Here is a 26,003-nt window from a genome sequence, read left to right on the forward strand (position 1 = left end):
CAGTTGGTGAGGAAGGGACAGCAGGGCAGGCCCAGCTCAACTCTGACCTGCTCCCTTTAGGAAAATATGCCCAGTGCCCTCCTCTGCATAGCTCTGTGCTCTAAGCAGGACTCACCCCCAAGGGAAGTGGAACTGACTCTCCTGCTCCAGCATAGCCAATACCTGAATGGGGAACCTAATTCTGGGGTTCACTTACCAAGTTCATTTGGCTCTCATACAAACGTGTCCTTGAACCTAACTTTAGTAATAAAAGATGTGAGATTTTGACTTCTAGTTTCATTGCTTTGCTTTCCTTCTCAATTCCACTCAGGATCCAGGTGGGAAAGGGGTACATATTATTAGAGGCCCCCTTGGTTGGGTTGCCAGATTTAACAAACAGGAAGATAGCATGCCCAGCTGAACTTGAATGTCAAATAAACAGCAAATAATGTTTTCATATAAATAATAAATCAGTGTTACATCTGGTCATACTACTCTTGGAAATGCCAAAAATACTCTCCAGTTGCACTGACTCACACCAGTAAAGACCATAAATGGAAAAGATAATGTGACTTCAGTTTGCTCCTGGAATCCTATAGCATATGATATTCAACTAGAGATGAAAGGTTGGATGGGCTGAGTGTTCATATCACAGAGCTATACCCACCAGGACGGCTGAGATCCAAGATTCTTCATAAAAGTAAGTGTAGAAAACAAACTACAATGACAACCACAAGTATGGCCCCACACGCTTTTGCCCCTACCTCACTGTAGTTGAGTTTGTTCTGCCTTGCCAGCATGATCTCCGGGGTATCAGGCATTATATGAACTTGAGTCTTGTCTTTGTCCCAGGCCTCTGTGTATAAGCGCTATCAAAGAATATGTTGATAGGAAAGAAAGAACATGTTGATAGAAGACCATTTGAAACAGAATTACAAAAAGTCAATTAGAGCAGGAATGTTATTGACCTAATTAGGAAAAAATAAATCAGACTAAGATATAGAGTATTCAACTGAGGTTTGAATCTTAATGATGGTTATCAGGGTCACAGCTGAGGATAACAGAAATTACTTAGAGGATTTCAAGTATGTCATTTAGGAGGTAAACATGACCCCACACTTGCATGGACAATTTTAACTCCACTAGTGATTAACGTCTCAGAACCTCTTTTTGCATCTTGGAGAAGCTTGAGGCAGCTGGAGCTCACCTTGTTCATGTTGATGGCGTTGTTCTTGGCCAGCACCTGTTCCAGGGAGTCAGGCACGCTGGTGAATTTCAGCGTGTCTGGAGGCTGGCGGTAGATGTTATCACTCAGTATCTCTGCAGCTCTCTTGCACTTGACCACTTCCACAGACCCAATGGGGACCCAGCCAATGCCCTTCAGCCACTGGAGATCAGACTTGTAAACATTCTGTGAGGAGGAAAAAGGCAGGAACTCTTTAGCAAGACTGAAAAATTTAGGGTCAACGTGCAAATAGAATAAATAATAAAGTACGATTCTGGTTGTTGCTTTTATAGAAAGCAGGCTCGTTGTATTAGGCAGACCAGCAGAGGAAGTATGTTCAAAAATGACCCAGAAAAGTAACAAAAAATGATCAAATATTTCAGGTTGTTAGGACAGGAGTAATTGAAATGAGTATCTTCTGTCAGCCAGTTCAGTGGGTGTTCACTCTGTGACAAGAGGAAAAGAAGCTAACCCAGAGAAAAAGAAACCATGGAGACATCCAGCTACAGGCTTTCAGTAAATAAATGTTAGGTCTAGTCAAACGAAACACTCTGAAGCTATTAAAAGCCATATTTTAAAGAATATCAATGACTTGTAGAAACATCCTTAATATGATGCTAACAAAAAAATAGCACAGAAAACAAAATGTGTATTACATGAGCAGGAGAGGGCTTTTACAGTGGTTGGATTATTATTGCCTTCTATGTGTTTTTTCTTATATTTCAAAAATATCTGTAATGCTCTTTTTTCTACGCAACAAGAAAAGAAGTTAAAATATAATGACAGGACTTTCCTGGCGATGGTTAAGACAGCGCTCCCAATGTAGGGCGCTTGGGTTCAATCCCTGCTCAGAGAACTAAGATTCCACATGTGGCCAGAAAACAAAACAGAACAATAATGACAAAGAACCCCTGAAGCCTAGAGGCAGACCTTTGGCTATTTTAACACTGGTCAAGATTCAGGACTAAAAAATGATCATCTTATTGGTCCGCAACCCGGCTCTTCACCAAATTCTCAGGATGGGAAGCGTGGACTCTTTTCCAGAATTGTTTTTCCATGTCTTTATTTGACACTTTAAGTAATTTTTTCTGCTAAAGACTTTCATGTCCTTAGTAGGTTTTCATAACTACTTCACAGTGGTGGAATTGGACCTTGCCCAGCTCTTTTGAAGGATTTTTACCTGGAACGGCATTCTAAGTAGAGCATACACATGGCTCTTTTACTGTCTAGACTAAAAGGCTGTTGGAATTGCTTTATGCTGAGTAGTTACTACCCCTTAAATAACAGCAAGAATGAAAACAATAACATTTTACATTATTGGATTGCTTAACTTTCATGTGCTTCCCACATTGTTAAGAATATGTGACTATGAGAAGGAGGGGATCTCAAAAGGGCACCTGACAAATGCAGCCAAGTGGTCTGTCAATGCAGTCACTCCACGGGTGACGTTAACCGTTTTTAACTACCTTCCTTGTGCAGGCAAAGCCTTCTTTGTAAAACACAGGGCCCTGCATCTTGTGGAAGGCTACAGAACAGATGTGGAAGTTGCCACAGGTAGGCCACACAATTTCTAGGAACAACAATTTAATGACTAATTATTGTTAATTCATGTTATTCTTCAAAGTCCTCTAATGCTTAATAATTCCTTCAAACATCTATAAAACATATGCTGCAAAAAATGCGCTTCTCACATCCAGATTTGAGATGTGCCTCTGCTTCGAATAGGTACTAGGTTCTGTCATTACCTTGTGACTGTTCCACAGAGAGCCCTGCTGAGAAGAGAAAGTGCCAGGGAAATGACCCAATAGCATCCAGACTCAGTGACTTCTCTTATTTCATAAGAATAACAAGGAATCTTGCAGCAGTATTCTACTAATGAAAAACTTAATTGTTTTCCAAGGAAGCTAAAAATAAATTCTTGAGTAATTTTTTTAAAAACAAAATGTGTTCGTTCCCCCAAAGGTCTCCTTGTGGTAGACCTGGAATTCCAACAATGCTTAATTCCAGTTTTATTTTTATAAGACCAAGTCCGGTCGGTAAACTTCACTTCCTTATAAAACCTAGTAATGTATCCATAATTAAACAGTAAAACTATTTTCTGATTCACATCTCATTCACTAAATAAGAAATCCTAGCTTGAGTAGCCCAGTGAGTTGTTTACAAAGGATAGCTTTCATATGGTTCAAGCTCCTTCTGCACACAGCTCTGCTATAGACACTGTACTCACATCACTCTGGAGGTCATAGGCCTGCCGAGCATGGATGACATCGCTCTGATCGGGCAGGCACGTCCACTGGTGCAGGTAGTTCTTGTAGTCTATGTCACTGACCAAGGTCTGGCACTTCTTGGCCAGCACCAGCCCCAGCATGTCCACTGGGCTGCTGAACTTGGTCTTCCACTTCTCAAAGTCCTTCTTGTACTCCCGGTCACTCTGGATCTTGGCCACATGCATGGACCACATCATCTTGGGGTCATCTTTGATGTCCCGGGCTCCAATGTGGTGGCCAAGCTGCTTGCGGTAACCATCTTTGTATTTGTACTGAAATGAAAATGCACAAATCAGATTTTCATTAGAAGCCTTTAGAGGTCACAAGTCTGTACAAATCATCTTGCTTATATACAGTTGTAAGCTGGCTTTTGCTAATAAGTACTAACTCAAGGCAGTAGCCTACCTTTCCTCTAGAAGCTTATAGTGGGAATAAAATAGATGGAATTTATATGATTGTAGTGTATACCCCAAATCACCTACAGCCAAGTAATAATGAATAGTTCCAGAGGCAGGACGTGCACCCAGTGGAGAGGCCATTTGGACCAAGGAACTTGGAGAAATGGGTTAGACACTAAAAGCATATCAGAAAAGAGATGTGCTCAGTGACAAGATGGGTTTAATAAGTAGTAAAATGATTGTCTGATTTCTCTGAGGATAAAGTCAAGGTCAAGGACTACCTGCAGCAGCAACAGAAAAGAATTTAACATTTCATAATGGATTCAGACATTCAGTGATCGTGGCAAATTTGGCATCATTTTGCAAACTGATTCAACTAAGGGAGCTGATGTAGCAGCCCAGCTGGTTAGAGCACATTCCTAATCAAGTCATAGGTTCTCATCTCTCATGGACTAACAGTGTTTTTATTATTCCATGGCCAATGACATCGTCCTAGAATCCAAGTTAATTATCCAAAATACATGTTTCTAGTCACAGAGATAACTGAGTGAGGAAGTATAAATGAGTCAACAGAGGCAATAAAGTACAGTGGGGAGGAATGAGATGGACTAGAGTTTCAACTCCACCACCGACTAAGAGTTTGATTTTAGACAAGTTGCTTAAGCAATCCACAAAACAGGGATAATCACAACACTTACATCCTAGGGTGATTATGAAAAATAAGTGACATAATGCATGTAATACTCTTAGCACAGATTTCTCAGTGCTTTTGGTTATCATTATTTTGGTATCTATTATTATTTGTATTAATCCACTTGTAGGAAAGGCCCAACGTATGTAAACTAAAGTGAGTCACTAATATGATCTTCCTACATAAAACACAGTGTATTACCATATTCCCAAATAGTGGACCTTGAATTTTAGAGCAGTGGTCTGTTCTCCAAGAATCCCCTGAGGTACCAGGGAAGGATGATGGTTTTATCCTGTAAGGTACAAGCCACAAGCCAGGTGCTGGTGTTAAGGGTGCAAGCTTGGGCTAGTCTGGTACTGATCGACTCTCTTCTCATGGTCGTATAAGGGTGAATTGTAATGATGTGTCATATGCATTTTTTGAGTTCAAATGCTATATAAAGCCAGGCCATGATTCTCACTGGGAGAACTTAAGTTTATGAGTCACTCTTTCCATCAGCACTGTGACAATATATAAGAACCTCCAAGCCTGCAGCTACACTCTAACAAATTCCACATGAACGGACCTTTCTCTGTTCTTGGTGGGTCAGCTTTCACTGTAGCTACTGTGTCTTAACAGTTATAAAAATTTAATAAACATTCACTTTTTCATTTCCCTCAAAGCTAGATTTTAGAAAAATCCTACACAAATACATCAGGCTTTATTTCCAAAGGGCCAGGAAAGTTCTTTTCAAAGATTTTGTTCAGTGAAAATGTCCCTTCAGGCTGACCACATACTTGCAGTAAAACTGACAACTCACGTCACTGATGATGTCCCTGGAGGCCTTGGCTGCTACAATTGGGATGGCATCGCTTCGCAAGTCATAGCCTTTCTTCTTTGCCTCTTCATGGGCGAGTTTGTACAGACTCTAAATTTGAGCAGGAAAAAAAAATCAGTTAGATGTTGACATTCATATCCAAATATTAACAGAGAACTAAGACAATTCACTAAGTTCTACACAGGTAGGTGCCTGAAATCATCTCACTGTTGAGAGTCCTATGCTTTGTGATTTTTTTGGCAAAGTTGAGTCTTAAAAATGATACCTATGTGGAACATGGTACCTTTGTTTTTCATTTTTAAAGTTATGTTACATTTACTATATATAGAGGTATTATTCATTATTTTAAAATTTTGAGTTTTAACAATGAATCAGTTTTGGAAAGGTGAAACGAATGGGTCTAGGTGGCAAAAGTGGACAGGAGGAAAACTAATTCAATCTAGATTTATTCTGCACCAACTCTGTGCTGTGGCAGGGCTTGGTACTTGAAAGCCAAAGATGAATATAACCTCTCTCGCTTTCAAGGTTGCCGGAGACCTGATGGAAAGACTGATGTGGAACAAGCTGCCAAGAAGTCAAACTACAAATGGTGCTTTAGCCATATTATTAGAACAAACTCCAGGAAGGAGAAATTGGTTCCGAATTCAAAGGTCAGGAAGTTTTCTGCAGTGGGAGTAATCTTTGCATTGTACCTTGAGTGATAAATGTGGTTTCAATAGACTGAGATGGAGGTCAAGGTCACAGGGACTCGTGTGAATCAAAGTACGGGGGATGTCAAAGGAGGTGGGGGCAGCATCAGGCGGAGGAAATGGCCACACAGGGCTGAAAAAAGTCAGGAGTTGGGCTGTGAAGGCCTGGCGATAAGTTTGTGCTTAACTCTATACAAAATGGGAAACCCACAACAATATTTGAGGGAGAATGACATCAAATTTGCATTTTATCTTCCTGTCCTAAATGAGAAAGAAACACAACAGAATTGAACTAAGCTAATAGAGAAAAGTCAGAGAAAGCAGACCAGGCAGGTGAGGCCCTCAGTTCAGGGCATTCATCCTGGGCCTCTTTGAACCAACTGCAACATACAGCAGCTCTGAGCTTTTGCAGTAAAGACAGAGCTGACAATTCCAAAAATGCTGAGTGGCTAGTTTCAGGGGCCCTTTGCCGCTTAAAACACTTGTTCATTTAGCATGTACTTTCCTGTAGCATTATGGGACCTATACTGCAAGTTGAGTTGAAAACTCCCTTCTTTTTGAGAGTGGCACTTGATGTTTTTAGTTTGGGATGACAATTTAGAGTTAGTTATATAAGCATTAAAAATATAGTTTGTACCCCCAAAAAATAAAATGACTTAAGTTGGTGACAAATTAATTTAAATTCTCTCAGTTATATTCTGCAGAAGAGGAATACATGTTAAAACAGGCTGTCAAAGAAAGAATATTTTCCTGGCAAGTAGCACAAAGCTGGGAGAAAGAACTAATACATCAGTGGACAGACTCTTGGATTCACAAAAATCTCCCTAGGCTTAAATCAATAGGCTCATTCTAAGAAGAAGAAATTGCCGAGATATAAATGTAAGTCGCCAAATGGATAAATACAAGATAGAAGAAGTCGAGTTTAAGACGATATAAGTTGTGTTAGGGTTCTGGTCGACCCCAAGTCCCATCTGCACCAGCAGTGACATAGTCACCAAGGACTCCTAAGGCACAGGGTGAAGAAATGGAGGGCAAATGTCCGGAAGAGGAAATGCAAAGTCAACGGTAATCTAGTCATTCCTCACCTGCAGGACTGTGTTCGGTTCTAAGAGTCACATTCTAGCAGGGATGTCAGGTGAGGAATGTCCAGGAACTTACAACAACTCTGAGAAGAGTACTATTATAATGTTAAACCCACTTTCCAGGTGGAAAACGGAGGGACAGTGGGGATGTTTAGATTAGAAAGAGAACATGGGGTGAGTTGGTGGGGAGGCACACAGTAGCAACCCCATCTCTGTGGGGCGGGCACAGACTATGGTCTTAGAGGATTATGTGGGTCTGCAGAGAGAAACCATTGACCCAATACATGATAAGCATTTTGTAAAGGAACTGCTGGAACAAATGGGTTGATTTTTGAGGCAAGCATCCTGTCACTGAGAACACTTAAGCTAAGGCAGGATAATGGCTTATTGGGTGAGGACTCCTGCCCTAAGAGCAGAGGCTGACCTCTCGGCCTAAACATCTGTGGTAATTAAGAGAGTAGCATTGACACAGATACACTTTTTGTTACCACGTGTAAAAATAGCTAGCTAGTGGGAAGCTGCTGCATAACACAGGGAGCTCAGCTCGTGCTCTGCAATGACCTAGACAGGTGGGGAGGTGGTGGTGGGAGGGAGGTTCAAGGAGAGGGGATGTATGTATACACATAGCTGATTCACTTTGTGGTACAGCAGAAACTAACACAATGCTATAAAGCAATTATACTTCAATTAAAAAAAATCTATGGTTCTGATATGGGGCAACTCTATGCTCACAGAAAACAAATAGGAAATGGGCTTGCTAATGTGTATATTGATAGGTCTCCTCTGTCCCTCAGTTATTTGATTGTACTGTGATTTTAATCCTTGACTTAAACCTTATAAAAATTGTAAATTTTGACCCTAAACTATAATTTAGGAAAAATAAAGCATGTGTGGAAAATAGGTTTAGCACAGTTAAGTAACATATGTGCTATGTGCCAAGTCACTTCAGCCTTGTCTGACTCTTTGCGAATCTATGGACTGTAGCCCGCCAGGCTCCTCTGTCCATGGGAATCTCCAGGCAAGAATACTGGAGTGGGTTGCCATGCCCTCCCTCCAGGGAATCTTCCTGACCCAGGGATCGAACCTGCATCTCTTATGTCTCCTGATAAGGAAGAGATAAATGTATTTTGGTATAGTGCCAATTTCCTAACTTAAATGAATAAAAGAAGAAAGTCTAGTTAATCTTCTGGTTACTGCTTTAATTATCAGTTCTTAAAATTTACACTGCCTAAATGGTAATTTGTGCTACTTCAAGACTGATGCTTAGGATGGTTATTGAGAAATGCAAGAGTTGGTACTCACATGGAGCAAGAAATGGCATTCTTTACAAATTGGTCATTTAGTATTATATCACCATGGAACAGATTAATTGAAATATGAAACGCCATGCAAATGTCATAGAACTAGCATCTGCTCCCACCTCACTGTAGTTGATTTTGTTCATTCTTGCCAACGTAATTTCTGGTGTGTCTGGCATGATGTGGACCTGGGTCTTGTCTTTGTCCCAGGCTTCTGTGTACAGACGCTAGGAAGGAAAATACAAAATGTCATCAGGAAAATAATTCAGTGTATATTTAATAGAAATTTCAGGGCCACAAGAACTTTAGAAACAAAGATAACAAGAGGTTATGCATTTTATACATATTAGTTTATACATATCTTCAAGTAATCAGTTCATAGTAGAACAGATATGTATGAATGTCTTCTGATACTCAAAATTGTATGTTAACAAAAGGAGATTTAGAATATCTTATGCAGAGATGATTTTCCATAAAAATGTGCCATTTTATCAAAATCATGAAATAACTACTGAAGTAAATGTTAAAATGTAAATGGCATAGATATTAGATATGGATAGGTATATATATAGAGAGAGAGACAGACATATCTTTTGTTGCTCAATTCTCTATTTCTTTCTTTTCTTGATCATGCTTCTTCTCCTTTGGTCCAGCTTTAGGAGTAATGACTCTCTGAATTTTGAAGCCTCACCTTGTTCATATTGATGGCGTTGTTCTTGGCCAACACTTGTTCCAGAGAATCAGTCACACTAGTAAATTTGAATTTGTCTGGAGGCTGGCGATAGATTTTATCACTCAAAATCTCACTCGCCCTCTTGCATTTTTCCACATCTAAAGAGCCAATGGGAACCCAGCCGATGCCTCTTAGCCATTGGAGATCTGACTTGTACAAATTCTGTTAATACAAATAGTAAGTATTTATCTCTGGTTTGGGAAAACATTTTCATCAACAGGACATGAAATAAAGTAAGAACACTTTTGAAAATGTAGTTTGGTGGACAGACAGGGTATCAGACAATATTCCTTTGTGGTCTGGAGGGTTTGACATTGAACACTCACAGGAAAAGAAGAAATGTTTCCCCCCCACTTTCAGGGGCTGGAGAGGTTGGTGCCACTTATCCAACAGATGTTAATTCACTGATTTCCCACCTTTGCATGTCATTATGATCCTCAGTACTCACGTCACTCTGGAGGTCATAGGCCTGCCGAGCATGGATGACATCACTCTGGTCGGGCAGGCACGTCCACTGGTGCAGGTAGTTCTTGTAGTCTATGTCACTGACCAAGGTCTGGCACTTCTTGGCCAGCACCACCCCCAGCATGTCCACTGGGCTGCTGAACTTGGTCTTCCACTTCTCAAAGTCCTTCTTGTACTCCCGGTCACTCTGGATCTTGGCCACGTGCATGGACCACATCATCTTTGGATCGTCATGTATGGCTCGGGCTCCAATGTGATGGCCAAGCTGCTTACGATAGCCTTCTTTGTACTTGAACTAGAAGAAGAAAATTACTGATAGTCACCTAGTATAACTTATAGTACAAAGTACAAAGATTACTAGGCTCAGATTTTCCTATTCATTAAAAATGCTTTCCCCCTGAATATTTCTTGCCTGGAAAACTCCACGGACAGATGAGCCTGGCAGACTATAGTCCATGGGGTCACAAGAGTCCAACATGACTTAGTGACTAAACCACCACTCCCGAATATATAATATGTGCATCTGCCTCTTATAAACCATAGAAAGAATAAAGCTTATATATATGTATACAAAAAGAAAATAGAAATTAAGACATTCTGCAATTTAGTGATAACTGCTGATGAAAATGACTTTTTGTGGGTGTGTGTGTGCATGTCAGAGAGACAGTATATTAATAAAATTAGAATGGGGTCATATTGTAGATGGGTTTGTGTCTGCTCATTTATTATTTAAGCAGTTCCCTTGTATGTGTCCAACCCTTTGTGACCCCATGGACTATACACCACCAGACTCCTCAGTCCATGAGATTTTCCAGGAAAGAATACTGGAGTAGTCAGCCATTTCCTCCTTCAGGGCATCATCCTATCCCAGAGATCAAACCCATGTCTCCTGTGTCTCCTGCATTGTAGGCAGATTCTTTACTGCTTGAGCCATCAGGCAAGCCCATATATTCCCTACAAACATGAATCTTAATGGCAGCAGGTATTCCACTATATTGTATTATATTATAATACTTTTAATCCTTCTGTGACTGTTGAACTTTTTTTAAAAAAGTATGACAGCTACTTCCCATATTTTGGATATAAAGGGAAAATATGCTTTTGACTTCACAGACAATAGAAATAGAAAGATAAACATTTCTATGAATGTAAGCAAATCCATCTTTTAAAGTAAATAAATATCCAATAAATATCCACAGCCAATCACAGGATGCAGAGATAAACATAGGATTCACGTGAATGGTTGGACTATAAACAGAATAATGTGTTCCATTCCTTCAGAATCTCGTAGGTTTACTGGTTCACAGTAAATGCCTGGGTTAAGAAGGGGTCCTATGATGAGTTCAGCTGCATATATGTCATATTGTTTTTTGCTGACGTGTAGTCGCTAAGTCATGTCCGACTCTTTGCAATGCCATGGACTGCAGCCCGCCAGGTTCCTCTGTCCATGGGATTTCCCAGGCAAGAATACTGGAGGGGGTTACCATGTCTTCTCTGGGGGAATCTTCCTGACCCAGGGATCAAAACTGAGTCTCCTGACTTGGCAGGCAAATTCTTTACCACTGAGCCACCAGAGGAGCTCTCTACAACATGTGGCAAAGTCAAAAGGCTGTCTGAGCTATAGTAAAGCAGCCAATGCTTTTGTTCAGCAGGGAATGGACATTATTTTGAAATGCATGTTACTATGGATTCAACCATAGCTAGAAGTTAGCCTTTATGTTGACAGCTTCATTACCATTACTTTAAACCATTTACTTACAAGACACCATTAGCTAAAACCTTAACCTCACAGCTTACTTGCTCTGCTACATATGCTTGCGAGAAACCAAAGCTGAGCAAAGAACTCTGCAGGTGCACTTACTTCACTTGCAATGTCTCTGGAGGCCTTGGCTGCCCTGATGGGAATGGCATCTATCCGCATATCATAGCCTTTTCTCTTGGCTTCATCTAGGCCAAGTTTATAGAGTTTCTGAAAAAAGACATAAATCTTTGTAAGTCTGATCTATAAAAGTACAGTGTAAGAAAAAATAATGATCACGCAGCATGAACACATTGCTTACCTCACTGTAATTTATTTGGTTTTGTTTAGCTAGCAACACTTCAGGAGTGTCTGGCATAATGTGGACAGTGGTTTTATCTTTATCCCAAGCTTCTGTATAGAGGCGCTGGAATAAACAAAAACAGGTGTGACTAGCTCAGGTCAGTAATGAATCTAGTTCTTAATGAGAGTAGAGAGTCTCTTCTGTGAGTCAGTACTTGTGACACCTTTGGGTCTAGATGTCACGTCAATAAGAAGCTCAATACTTACTTTAAAACCACTTTGAAAGTGAAAGTGTTAGGTGCTCAGTTGTGATCAACTCTTTGTGAATCCATGGACTGTGGCCTGCCAGGCTCCTCTGTCCATGAAATTTTCCAGGCAAGAATACTGGAGTGGGTTGCCATTCCCTTCTCCAGGGGATCTTCCCAACTCAGGGACTGAACCCGGGTCTCCTGCATTGTAGGCAGATTCTCTACCATCTGAGCTACCAGGGAAACCCACTTAAAAACCACTTTAAGGCCAAGCAAAAGAACTGAATGTAATTTTTCTTTTATAGAAACAGATTTCAGGGTTCACACACACATACAAAAATTAACATCCACCTCAAGTTAAAGGAAGGACTTACATGGTTCATGGTAATAGCATTGTTTTTTGCCAAAACCATTGGGATAGAGTCCATAAGGCTGGAAAACTTAAATTTATCTGGGTGCTGACGGTAAACGTGGTCACTCAAAATCTGGCTAGCTCTCTTGTTCTTCTCATCCTCAAGAGAGCCACTAGGTAACCAGCCAATGCCTCTGAGCCACTGAAGGTCAGACTTGTACAAATTCTGAAATTTTAAGTGATAGGCCATTAAACAGAAGTATAATGATAGTCCCCTAAAGACATAAAATTTTGTTTTATATTACATTATAAAATACTACATTATACATTTCAATGCTTGAATTCCCTGGGAAATTTTTAAATTTTGGTATTTCTTGGGAATCTACAAAATATTCACATTTGAAACAGATTTTGAAAGACATTTTTAAACAGAAGAACACAGAGAACGTCGAAATTCGACTAGATCAATAATCTGAAGGTTTCTACCAAAGCAATGGGTGCTTCGCTGGTGTTTTCCTTTGTGAAATTAATGATGCTCCAGTATTTGTGTGATTGGATAGAATGTGGACGTTAGTCCAGGGAAGTAGAATTCAGATGTGGAGGGAACTTTGACACTTAGGAAAGCAGACATGGTTTTTATTGGCCAATAAAGAATCTTAGACTCACGTCACTCTGCAGGTCATAGGCCTGCCGAGCATGGATGACATCACTCTGGTCGGGGAGGCAAGTCCACTGGTGCAGGTAGTTCTTGTAGTCTATGTCACTGACCAAGGTCTGGCACTTCTTGGCCAGCACCACCCCCAGCATGTCCACTGGGCTGCTGAACTTGGTCTTCCACTTCTCAAAGTCCTTCTTGTACTCCCGGTCACTCTGGATCTTGGCCACATGCATGGACCACATCATCTTGGGGTCATCCTTAATATTTCTGGCTCCAATGTGGTGGCCAAGTTGCTTGCGAAAACCTTCCTTGTACTTGTACTAAAGGAGAAAAAAAACATGTCTTAGAGTCTTTTGAAGATTAACTTATGTTACTCTTTGTGGTGAATTACAAAGCACATTAACTCCAAATATTTTCATAAGGCTAGAGAGCCACAGATTTTTTTTTTGATAGGAAAGATTAAAGACTTAATCCAGCTACAGATTCCATACATAATAAATACATCCTTGAGTTTATCCTTGTCCCATGCTGCATCCCTGGGATCATTTCACTATTATTAATTTGTTACTTGGAAGACTCTGTTCAATTTAAAATTAAACTGAGACTTCTTTGAAGTGAAAATTGCAATCTAATCAGTACCAAGAAAGGATAAAGTCTTACTTCGCTGGCAATTTCCCGGGACGCTTTAGCTGCTTTGATTGGTATGGCATCAACAGGAAGATCGTAACCTTTTCTCTTCAACTCCTCATAACCCATTCGGTAGAATTTCTGTTAAGAGATGAAAATCACTTTGAAAAAAACTGTTTCCCATCAACAACTGCAGCATAATGAATCAAATGTGCTAAATATTTTAAGAGTTCATAAGAATAGCTTCTGAGCTCTAGAATACTCAAATGTAACTAGAAATTGTGCCCATTGTTTGCTGATGATCCTGTTTTAAACTCTAAAGCTCTTCAATTACCTAAACCAACAAAGTTAAATGTTAGCTCTTCCCAAATATTTATGAGAATTAGACAAATAAATTGGGAGGTAAATGAAATGAAATATCATCAAGGTGCTGTTTTCCAATTAACTTTGACTGTTTCAATAGAAGTTTTTGTTAAAAAAGAGCAATGTCTTTGCCATCTAACACGAGAGTCTGTTTTACCATATAGGGCTGTCCAAAAGTAGGGTCCACATTTTTAGGCAAGAAACAAAGCCCTTTGTAATTTTTACATGTAAGATTTTTTTTGAGGAAAGTTTAAATATCAAATTTTAAAAGTTTAAGTGAAATAATTTCTTTCTTCAGATTTGTTACATAATTAAATAACTGAGAATATAATTTAATGCACTTCATTCAGAAACCAGATTGTTTAAAGTACCTATTGACTTTGGACTTGTTTTTCTATTTTAGTCCTTTGTGGTATTACTTCAGTACATTATTTAAGGTCCTCATATTAGAATTTGTTGTTAAAGTATTAATTTTTACCTCTATAAAACTTCAGGAGGGTATACTATGACAATAAAAATAAAAATGAAATTATCCTACATAAGTTTTTTATGCTCATCTAAATTTTATTGGAATTTCCTGTGTGTCAGGCACTATAGTGGCTAAGCACTGTAGATCCAATATAATATGATTTGTCTCTGCCCCCACGAAGTTTCTGTCCACACAGGGTAGAGCTATACAGACCATTACAATATGACAACGTGTGTAATAATGAACCACAAGGAACAGAGAGCACATCCTTCCAACTCCATCCAACAGAGTTATTGGGATCCATCCACTTATTGGGATGTTCAAGCTAAAAGCCATTAAATGAGGACTCTAAGTCATATGAAGTTTGTTAATTAAAATGATTCAAGTATTCAAAATAGCCTCCAGATAAATTCACTGCCTCAGAAGCAATCAAAAGGAGCTATCGGAAAATACATGTTTCATTTGGAAACTTACATCACTTGTGTTGATTAAGTTTGCTTTAGCCAGAATAATGTCAGGTGTATCTGGCATGATGTGAACTTGAGTCTTGTCCTTGTCCCAAGCTTCTCTGTAAAGTATCTAAAATGAGACAAAAGGGTTTTTCAGTGGTGTTCTTAGCTTAGTTAGTGACATAGTTAATGTCAAATAGTGTTACTAATTCATCTAAATTAAGCATTATAGTAGCATAAGCAGAAAATAGGTATAGCATTTCTTGACTTATGAGACACAGTTGACTATCAAAAAACAATTATGGATTACCTTTTCAAAGTTGCAACTAACCCTGCCTGTAAGAAATCAGCCCAAGTAGTTAAAGCCTTTACCAACATCATCAAACAGAGCAGCAGTTCCCCACCTTTTGGGATTATAATAGTCTCCCCCAGGATTTAATTAGGAGACAGCCTTTATCTTCTGGCTTCCCGGGGGCTCAGTGGTAAAGAATCCGCCTGCCAATGCAGGAGATGCAGGTTCAATCCCTGAGTTGGGAAGATCCTCTGGAGTAGGAAATGGCAACCCACTCCAGTATTCTTGCCTGGAGAATCCCAAGGACAGGGGAGCCTGGTGGGTTACAGTTTATGGGGTTGCAAAGGAATCAGACACAGTTGGGCATGCATGCATCTTATCTTTTGGAAAAATGACACATTCGGGGTATGTCTAGATTTTAGGGAGTCTCATTTCCTATGTGGTTTATCATACAGTTATACCTCATAACTGTTTGAGGGGATTAGGATTCCCCCAAAGGATTTTGTATGAGACTCAAAGTTTCTTGTATGTCCCAGGGTCATTCTTTTTTCAACAGAAAACAAAAGGACCCAAACAAAAATCTCATTGATTTATTATAACCACGGGGTAAAAGTCTGATGAAAAATAGTGTGCTTACATTGTCAGAGAGTCTTCCCACAAGTTACTTATCAATTACAAAGGATAAAATAGTAACTAGACAGTAGAGAAACCTCTCAATACCATTTCACCCAAGCGATCAAAGCTAAAATGACCAGTAATAGGATAGACTGATATCATGTGCTTCCTCCCATGCTGTGCAGAGGAGGATGCAACATGTGCTATCCTGCCAAAAATACAGAACCTGAGTCTAATCATGAGGAAACAGTAGATAAACCCAAATTTACAGAGATTCTGTAGAACAGTTGGCCTGTGCGCTTGATGAATATGAAGGACTTGTAAGGCAAAGAAGTGAGAAATTATTTCAGATTAAAACAGACTAAAGACATGACAAATAAATTCAATGTGTGGTCTTGGGTTGGATCCTGAATCAAAAAACATTTTTCATTTTCTGTAAAGGACTCTTGTGGTAAAATTGAGTAAATTATGTACACTAGTGTTATTTTAACACTACTTTTCTGATTTTGATCATTGCACTATGGCTATGTAAGAGAATGCTCTTATTTTCAGGAAACACACTGGAGTATTTAGGGATAGAGCAGTATCAGGAAACCACACACATACACACACACACACACATACACACACACACGTAGGAAAGAAAGAGAGGGGGCAGGGGGAAAGAGAAAAAGGCAAATGTGACAAGTGCTAATTGGTGAATATGGGTGAAGATATACATATGTATATGCATATACATGCACATATAAATTATGTGTACTAAGTTCAACTTTTCTGCATGCTGAAATTATTTCAATATAAAAAACTTTAAAGTCTCATTGGTTCCTTGGACTTGTCAATTTCCCTTTGAGGCATGCTGTGTGGGGTGTGAGGGGCTGGCACTTTTCTCCTTCCTGACATGCTTACTCTGGTCCTTGTAACCCAAGGACCTCAGGACTACAACAAAGCAAGGCTTCTGAATTTCCTTATACCTTTATCCTAGACCTGGACTAACCTTTATGATTGAGAAAGATCAGAATTTCTCAGCCTCAGAACTATTGGTGGTGTTTACTGGAGGATTTTTTGTTGTGGGTGGGCTGTCCAGACTTCAATCCACTAGATTCCAGTAGCATGCCTCCCTCAAGTTATGATAAGTTATGAGTGTTGCCAAATGTCCCCTGTGGGTTGAAACTGTCCCTAGTTGAGATCCACTGAGTAGGACTATTTCAATGCCATGTGTCACTTTCACCTCACAGAAAACAGAAAATGTTAATAATGTTTGTTTACACTGAGGTAGATGAACTGGTCTACTCAAAAGGAGAGACAGCAGGCTCCAGGACCCCAGGGGCCCTTTCCTGAGGCCTAAGGAGATCAGTCTCCTGTAACAGGGGCACACTGTAGAGAGGTCTATCCTGAGACTTTGATGTTGATAGGCTTCATGATGCAGGGTTTTTCTATTGGCCACCATATTAGTTCAGAACTTTATACATAGCCCCGTTTCATGGAGAAACAAGAAACTTTTCTAAAGGGGGAAATAATTTGTAGAAAGTTGTTGCTTTATTAGTCACCTGATGGATTCAAATTGCCATCATAAAAACAAAAAAATGGGAACATGAACATTTCTAATAAAACTCACAGGTCAGCAATTACTATAAATTTCAGATATCAAAACTGCAAGAAGTCTATGAGGGGCTGATTGGGCAGAGAGGAGCCACAGTTTATCAAATGCTTCTGTTGTGTTGTTGTTGTTTAGTTGCTAAGTTGTATCCGACTCTTTCGTGACCCCATGGACTGTAGCCCGCCAGGCTCCTCTGTCCATGAATTCTCCAGGCAAGAACACTGGAGGGGGTTGCCATTTCCACCTCCACGGGATCTTTCCAACCCAGAGATCGAACCTGCGTCTCCTGCACTGGCAGACAATTCTTTACCACTGAGTCATCCTGCGAAACTATCAAAATGCTTACTATATGCTAATTAAGGGCTTACATATATTCTATAAAAACTAACATATATGTAAAATATATAAAATGTTATATATATTTAGATCTTTCTAAGACCCAAAGAGTTATTATAAATCTATTTAAATGTTCTTAGCTCCAAAATCTTAGTGCACATAATTCAATGCTCTGTAATTTTCAGGGTTATGCTTCTAACTGAGGAAGGTAGAGTAATCTTTCCCTTCCTTGCATAATTACTCTACACATCTTTCATTTATTTTATTCAATAAATACTTACTAGTATGAGCACCTAGTATCATACCAGACACTGGAATCAGTGCTGGAGAAGGAAATAAGAAGGAAATGGAAGATATATATATTATTTATATTTGTATTTATATAATCTATTGTGATTCAGCTAAGTGAACTGTATTATAATCACTTGAAAGAAAATATATTCTTTATGACATTTCCCCTGTGCCTGTGTAAGGTACTCAGAATCTCTCCTTCTAATACACTGTACATCTGGGTCTTCAACACACACAAGTTTCGAATAAAGAAATATGTTCAATAGTTTTCTTGTTATGCTTTGGGTAAATAAGCAAGCAAGCTTTGGGTGACAAAAATTGATACTAACTCATTTTTACAAGATCCACTGTAGGGTAACTGATAATTCAAATGAAATAACAAAATAAAAAATTGATGCTGTGTGATGCAATGCTGTTGTTATGCTACTAATTTATTAAGCAAATACTGTTGAGTACCTACTGGGTATCAGGCAGTATAGTTTCTTTTATCTCCGAAAAGGTACTCACATCACTCCTATTTTTGGCATTTGTCTTTGCCAGAACTATGTCCATGGCGTCAGGAATGCTGGTGAACTTGTTTGTATCCGGAGGCTGGCGATATTTCTTCTCACTGATGATTTCTGAAGCCCGTTTGTTCTTTTCTGCCTCCAAAGAACCCAAGGGACTCCATCCTATGCCTTTAAGCCACTCAAGGTCAGACTTATACAAATTCTGTGAAAATACAAGCCATTTCATCAAAATTCCATCCTCATCCGGACCCTTGACTCAAACAATTCTATGCATTTCAAAAAAAGGTATGTTTTAGATATTCAATAATAATTTGTCTATGTAGTTTCTGTCTCTTTATGATTAAATGATCACTCATATGAGATATGAAGTACTATACATATAAACTATGAGATTTAGTAGAAACTGACCTCACTCTGTAGTTCATAAGCCTTTTTAGCTTGGATCACGTCAGTCTGATCAGGCAGACACGTCCACCCGTGCAGGTAGTTTTTGTAGTCCACATCACTGACCAAGGCCTGACATTTTTTGGCCAACACCACCCCCAACATGTCCACTGGGCTGCTGAACTTGGTTTTCCACTTCTCAAAGTCCTTCTTGTATTCTCTTTCACTCTGCATTTTGGCTACATTCATGGACAACACAAGCTTTGGATCATCTTGCAGACTCCGGAATCCAATATGGTGGCCGATTTGCTTGCGGTAGCCTTGTTTATATTTAAACTGAAATCAGAGGAAACAGTTCTCTTATTAACACAAACACAAGTTAAACTCTGTTTTCTTTGTTTGCGCATTTCCAAAACTGCAATGAGAATTTCATTTAACTTACTAAGAAATGTGAAAACTGGTTGATTCATGCTCATATATGGCAGAAACCAATACAATATTGTAAAGCAATTATACTCCAATTAAAAATAAACAAATGTAAATTTAAAAAAGAGGAAAGAAAAAAAAGAAATGTGAAAGCCTAAGTAGAGGCTTCTAAAAAGACATAATGTAGCTGAGTATCAGGGCAGGTTATGATGAGAAATTAAATTCAACTAGAGGCAGAAATATATGTTGGAATGTGGTAGACATTATGTATGTTGACTCTAGGGTAGCATTTGATCATGCTTATAGGAGTAATGGGAAAAGTATGGCTAAGTGGCAAAAAAAAATGGGAAGATTCTGGACTTGATGAGCGGGCCTAATAGTGTAGATTAATTTATTAAGCTGCAGGGTTTTTTAGTGGTTTGCCATATAATTGTGTCATATAAACTTGTCTTGTTCAGGATCTATTCCTCTGTTGCTCATAAAAACTGACAAATATGTTAGAATAGAAACAAAATTCCACAAGATCTCAACATACGGCCAAGATAGGTCCAAATGAAATACTTAAATGTAAGAAAGTAATAGTGAAATCCAATATTTAGATTCAATTGGGAAAAACTGCATTATTGTTGGTGACAATGACAAGAATAATAGTAATAATTGGATAATAGCATTTACTTGATGCCAGATGCTGAACACACGTTACACTTTACAGAAGTACGTTCTACTCTCTCTTGTTACCCAGCTTCATGGTTATGTCTTATTAAAAATGCTCAGGAATTTACATGGACCATCAGCTCAATGTGTGCAATATGACAAAATTGCTTTTTAAAAAGTATATTTCTGTAAGAGATTCTGTAGGAGTATAGATAAAGGCAAATCAGAAGTTCATTTGCTCAGCCCGACCTGAAACAGTAACGCAACACCAAGTTTTAAGATACTCTGTTTTGAGAAGGGTTTTGAAAATATAGAATACATCACAAGTGGAATGATTTAAGGACTTACAAAGCTAAAAACCAAAGGAGAATAAGAAACTTGAAATGTTTTAAGGGATATCAGGTGAAAAGGGAAATATGCTGCTCTGTGGTGTTCTAGAACACACATCTAAGGCTGACCAGTAACATGTTTAAGTTTGAAATAAGGAAATATGTAATGGCAATTAGAAATGATCCAGCAAAGAAACAAACTGCCCTGAAAGACACAAAAATTCTTATATTTGTAAGTATTCAGAGACCTATTAGAATGGAGAGAAGACCTATAAGAAAGGAGAGAATGATGTTGAGTGGAAGATTAGATTAAATAAACATTGTTATCTTCTAACTGTAAATTCTGTGATTCTGACTTATTAAGTATTGATAAAAATAGCTCTAATCTCTTTAAGTGGCATAGATACAAGAACCATTTGAAACTGAGAGGAGATAAAATCTCTACAATGGTGGGAAATTCATTTAAAGGTAATTCAATTTTAGGGTAAGATTTCAAAAATTTCTAACAGACTTACATGAAAATAAATGTTGTCTCTTAGGAAAGTATTGACACAATGTCTTAATTTCCTAAACTATCTTTACCTCATAGGGAATTCTAACATTAAATGAAAATGAGTTTACTTTCTGAGGACCATTCAGACATCACTATTGCTTTAGGTTCGTCATCGCATCGATTCATTTTAATGAGGTATTGACCTGCAAGCCACAGAGTGGGTAATAACACACCATCTAATTAATTTCCCAACACTTCTGAAGTGCCACAGATTAACTGACTTAGAGAGAAATTTCCCTTATAGCCTTAGAATTTATTGTCAGATTGTGTTTAGACATGGTTTCTCTCCAAATCAAATCCTTGTTTTGCTTTGATTTAAAGATTTTGATTAAGAGGCTGTGACAAAATTCTGGTAATTTATTCTCTATAACAGAAATTCTCCAAATTTTTGGTGTTTAATTTTTGGGGTTAACAAAATGATATGTTTGAGTTTGTGGAATCTCTAAGTTGAATATTTATAAAAATTTAATTGACCAATAGGAACTGTATCCAGTTTTTTCACCAAATTTACTACCCTTTCCAATCATAATTAGAAGTTGCCTTGGCAGTTCCCTGGCAGTCCAGTGGTTAGGACCTGGCACTATCATTGCTGTGGCCTGGGTTCAATCCCTGGTGGGAGAACTGAGAGTCCACAGGCTGCATGCAGCCAGGAAAAAAAAAAGAAAGTTGCCTTGAAGAGCGAATATCCTTGTTTTATGAACTTTCAACCAGATATTCAGGGGAAAGTTAAGTCCGCTGTAAGTTAAACCTAAATTCCTGCCACTTCCTGTATTTTCTACACCCTGAGCCAATTTATTATAATTATGTAAAAGCAAGGATGGCCTAAATAAAAAGAAATGACAGTGAATTTTAAATATGTGCAAAGAAAAATCTATTAACACCAGGTTGTTGAGGTTATGTATTGTCTGGCACTTTGAGTTTGTCTAAAATAGACAAACATAAGACAGGAAAATTATTTGCAGGCAAACAGGAAAACAAAGTTTTTGGTTCTTTTGTAACGTGTAGAAGCAACACGACTTAGTGTAATGTGTCTTATAGGTTCTCTGGCTCAGTCTCTACTCAGGAAGCCCCTTTTTTGATATTCAATCAGTGAGAAAGAAGAGTGGATTGGGGTAAGTGAAGAGGATAGGAGAAGATGAAGGAGACTGCATCACATTTTGAAAGGTGAGGACTATCTGTAAAAAATCATTACCAGCACACTAAAGTACTAGATTCAGACATCAATATATCCTCATAGAAGTAAAAAAAAAATACTTACATCACTAGCGATGTCTCTGGAAGCTTTGGCTGCCTGCACAGAAATTGCATCAACTGGGAGATCATAGCCTTTTTTCAAAGCTTCTTCCCATCCAAGTTTATAGAGTTTCTGAAAATTAAAGAAAATATTTACCATTATTCACTGTATATTAAAACCACAAAGGATTATTGAACAGAAGTTTACCTAAAGAGTAGACATCAGATTCTAACATCATCTATCTTATCTCTAAAAATATGGATAAAAAAGAATATAAGCTGTTTAACAGAGCAATGACTTAACATTAAGTGATCTGGCTTCCACTTTTCTTTTTTTTGCCTCTGAGACTCACTCCCCACTACCTTGGTATTAATAGTATAGTTGAGTATGGCTTTTTCCATTCAGACACAATGTGTTCATATCAGGTATATTAGGTAGATTTCCTCTACAGTTAAGTACAGTCTAGGCCTACTAATTTGAATATAGATGTTAAAGTAATTGATTAAAAAAAGGTCAGGTAACAAAATTTTAATTATCTAAATGATAAAAGTCATAGAAAATGAAATGCCTTTTGTAAGGTGCAAAAAATAAGTTAATTTTTTTGACTCAAATTCATTGAATGGATGCACATACATTCAACTGGAGAATAATAAAAAGAGCTGAAGGTCATTCAGTGCTTACTGTGTGCCAGGCACTGTGATGAGAGCTGTGCATGGAATTCCTCATTTGGTCCTCACAGCAATTCAATGTCATAGGCACTTTAAAGTTACCAATTTTAGGAAGGAATAAACTAAGGCTTAAACCCAATATTATACAACTCATAAATGGGAAAGTCAAAGCTCATACCCAGGTCTGTTTGGTGCATTTTTCTTTCAATAACTTGAGATTTATTGATTTTCTACACTGTGCCAAACACAATTAGTACTGAGATAAACAAAAGAGGCACAGTACCTACCTGCATGGAATATATAATCACAGCCGTTCACTTGCTTCTAACCACCATAAATTGCAATATCCCTCTATTAACGACTTTGAGTCATTCATTTCCATAGCTTCAGCATTTACATCAATTATATACCATGACATCATTTAATATGTTTAATCATTATTTTACCTGACTGTACATTGTTTGATTTTGCTTGGCTTGTAAAATATCTGGTGTATCTGGCATCACGTGAATCTTCGTTTTATCTTTGTTCCAATCAACAGTGTATAAGTACTAGAAAGTTAAAAAAAATGCATTTAAAATTGGAATAACTTTTTAGGTCAAACAAATTTTAAAAAATAACATAACATTTGAATGCACTCAATTTGAATTAGGTTAAATTAATTTAGTAACTAAAGTAATATATAATTCAGGAAAGACACCAAAAATAAAATCAGACTTAAAAAATAATTTAAAAGAAAGAGTTATTTCTAACTCAATTAGAAGGGCAAGGGAAATAAAAATAAGAGGTAGGGAGCAGAAAAAAATGGTGAAGGGGAGTGCTCTGGTACTGTTTGCCACTGCATAGAAGTGATGAGTCCAAATTAAAATTTCCCAAACAAGAAGCAGAGGCTGTGAGCCCTGCCTGGCTGGGAGTTGTGGGGAAGGTTGGCTATTCAGTTTACCTTGTTCATGGTGTGGGCATTCTGTTTAGCAAGGACCATGTCCATGGAGTCATTCAGCTTTGTAAACTGGAAGTTGCTAGGATGCTGGCGGTATTTCTGGTCACTGGCATATTCAGTTGCTTTCTTGGCCTTCTCCACTTCTAGGGAACCAGCTGGACTCCAGCCAAGCCCTTTGTACCATTCATTGTAGTCCTGCTTATATTCATTCTATAAAGAGAGGAAGCACATTCTACTTTATCAATTCAGACACAAGAATGTGGCATAGGAGCCTGTCATCTCCCCTCTCACGCTAGGAACGCAATCATCACCCAGAAAGAAGATCACTTACATCACTCTGTATGCGATTCATATTCTTCGACAGCTGGATGTTCATGGCATCAGGGAGGAGAATATACTTGTGAATCAGGTGCTTGTAGTTGGTGTTGGTGATATTGGCTTGGGCGTCCTTGGCGGCCGTGACACTGAGCATGTCGGCAGGGGTGTGGTAGCTGGTCTTGGTCTTCTCATAGTTTTTCTTGTACTCCCGCTCAGATTGCATTTTGGCCACTTGCATGGAATGAACTAATTTGGGATCATCCTCAAGACTGCGGAAACCAACCATCTTCCCCCTCTCCTTTTCATAATTTTGTTTGTATTTATACTGTGAAGAAATTTTGAATATTTATTCAGAGCAATTCCCTTGACCAGATATCATTCTAGTGTCAATGTTCTGTATTTCATAAAAAATGATCCTTGCATAGAATTCTGCAGTTCAGAGAATACTTTTTTCACATTTATTTATGTGACCTGATACAACTATACATTGCGAGGTAGATGGCAAAGTTATTCTTACTGCCCCCATTTTATAGATGGGTAAACTGAGACCCAGAGGGATGAGTGACTTGCTAAGGTCCCTAAGGATTAGAACCTTGATCTTGTGACGATACACAACACTGATTTCTGCTCTTATGCTGTTGTTAAAAGGGACCTGTAGTAGGTAATAAGAGTACAGCAAATAAGAAAAAAAAAAGCAGACTGCTCCAAGCAGTTTAATGTTGCCCCAAGGAATCATCCAGCCGGTCTTACACTGATGAGAACAGGCTCAGTTATGAGACACACAGTATACTTTCAGGGTGGCTTTATATTTGTGGAGTTCTTTTTCAGATTCTCCATACTGGTGTAATGGGGAAGAAATTTTGCTATTTATCACCAACTTCCCTCTATAATGGGGAGATCCTGATACATGGAAAGCTTCATATTCCACCCGTCTCTCATGGGTTCAGGTGTGCAAGTTAGGGCTTATGATCTGGGAGAGCCAAATGACTCCAGAACAATAGAGGGAGGAGAATATGGAGTTCTTGGGATGAAGCTGGAGTGGGGTAGGGATGGAGAGGAAGAAAAGATGAAGAGCAGAGAAGGTGGAGGAAAGAGAAAGTATGCCTGGGGGATGGCTAAGGAAAGAGTGCTCTGAATGCACTCTTCCCACTTCCCCCAAATCATTAATGTTCACTGGGAGTGGATTTCTTATTGAAACAAACAAATGAAAGAAGTGAATCTCATTGAGATGATGTGTTATGGCAATGGTAAGGAGGCACACCAGCTCTCTGGGATGGGGGGAAGCCCCAATTTATAATATTTGCCAATTTCTCTGGTGTAAAGACTCCCATCACAGCTGTTATCAAGCTGTCAATAGTTGAACAATGGGTTTGCAAAATTCATGATTATTTAATAATCAGCTATCATGAGAACAAAAGATCAGCACCCCCAGCACAGCCCTTTCTGAGACATCCTGTTAGGAAGACAGTCTACGAGGCAGTAGGCAAGGACAACACAAGTCTTCATTAAGAAGACTTAGTGAATGGCTTTGGATTTCTACAGGCTACGGTCTTGGTGAGGGAGACCAAGGTAAATTCATCCAGATCTCATGAGTCAGGGAGCTGACATCTAAGTTGTCATAATGTGACTGGCATTCTATTTTTTTGAAATATCCAAGAAAATACGAAAGCAAGGTTAAGACACGTTCATAGAACATAATGGGGCTACTGTTGGCAGGCATGCTTTTTTTTCCCTCATGTTTTACTCATTCAGTGTTTCTAGAACTCAGCCCTTATTATTTTGGTAGGCTAGAAACCCCCAGTCACGTGACTGCTTTCCTTTAGACTTACATCACTTGCGATCTCTCTTGAGGCCTTGGCAGCTTTGATAGGAATTGCATCAGTTCTGAGATCATAGCCTTTCTTTTTAGCCTCTTCGAAAGAAAGTTTGTAGAGTTTCTGGAAAGAGAGGCAAAGGAAACAGTTTTCTTCTAAATAGGAAAATCTGAATTTATTTTCAAAGACTAA

The 26,003-nt window shown here is 38.6% G+C and overlaps 1 protein-coding gene across 31 annotated transcripts in view; it reads right to left on the bottom strand.

Annotated features, from left to right (window-relative positions):
• Positions 1-26,003, bottom strand: part of NEB (nebulin) — a 218,680-nt gene that overhangs the window by 124,340 nt on the left and 68,337 nt on the right. For 26 of the 31 annotated variants that reach the window (XM_043488007.1, XM_043488004.1, XM_043488001.1 and 23 more), the window contains 20 exons: positions 25,827-25,934; positions 24,011-24,322; positions 23,683-23,889; positions 23,186-23,290; positions 22,096-22,203; positions 18,900-19,211; positions 18,490-18,693; positions 14,877-14,981; positions 13,604-13,711; positions 12,952-13,263; positions 12,308-12,511; positions 11,705-11,809; positions 11,506-11,613; positions 9,628-9,939; positions 9,138-9,341; positions 8,569-8,673; positions 5,360-5,467; positions 3,432-3,743; positions 1,187-1,390; positions 744-848 (listed from right to left, as the gene is read on the bottom strand). In XM_043488007.1, the coding sequence (XP_043343942.1) occupies positions 744-848; positions 1,187-1,390; positions 3,432-3,743; positions 5,360-5,467; positions 8,569-8,673; positions 9,138-9,341; positions 9,628-9,939; positions 11,506-11,613; positions 11,705-11,809; positions 12,308-12,511; positions 12,952-13,263; positions 13,604-13,711; positions 14,877-14,981; positions 18,490-18,693; positions 18,900-19,211; positions 22,096-22,203; positions 23,186-23,290; positions 23,683-23,889; positions 24,011-24,322; positions 25,827-25,934 (3,648 nt within the window). The remainder of the gene's footprint in view (positions 1-743; positions 849-1,186; positions 1,391-3,431; positions 3,744-5,359; positions 5,468-8,568; positions 8,674-9,137; positions 9,342-9,627; positions 9,940-11,505; positions 11,614-11,704; positions 11,810-12,307; positions 12,512-12,951; positions 13,264-13,603; positions 13,712-14,876; positions 14,982-18,489; positions 18,694-18,899; positions 19,212-22,095; positions 22,204-23,185; positions 23,291-23,682; positions 23,890-24,010; positions 24,323-25,826; positions 25,935-26,003) is intronic. The other 5 variants (XM_043488006.1, XM_043488005.1, XM_043488003.1 and 2 more) reach the window with 5 other exon arrangements.

This window comes from Cervus canadensis, chromosome 15 (genome assembly GCF_019320065.1).
Source record: "Cervus canadensis isolate Bull #8, Minnesota chromosome 15, ASM1932006v1, whole genome shotgun sequence".
Taxonomy (NCBI): domain Eukaryota; kingdom Metazoa; phylum Chordata; class Mammalia; order Artiodactyla; family Cervidae; genus Cervus; species Cervus canadensis.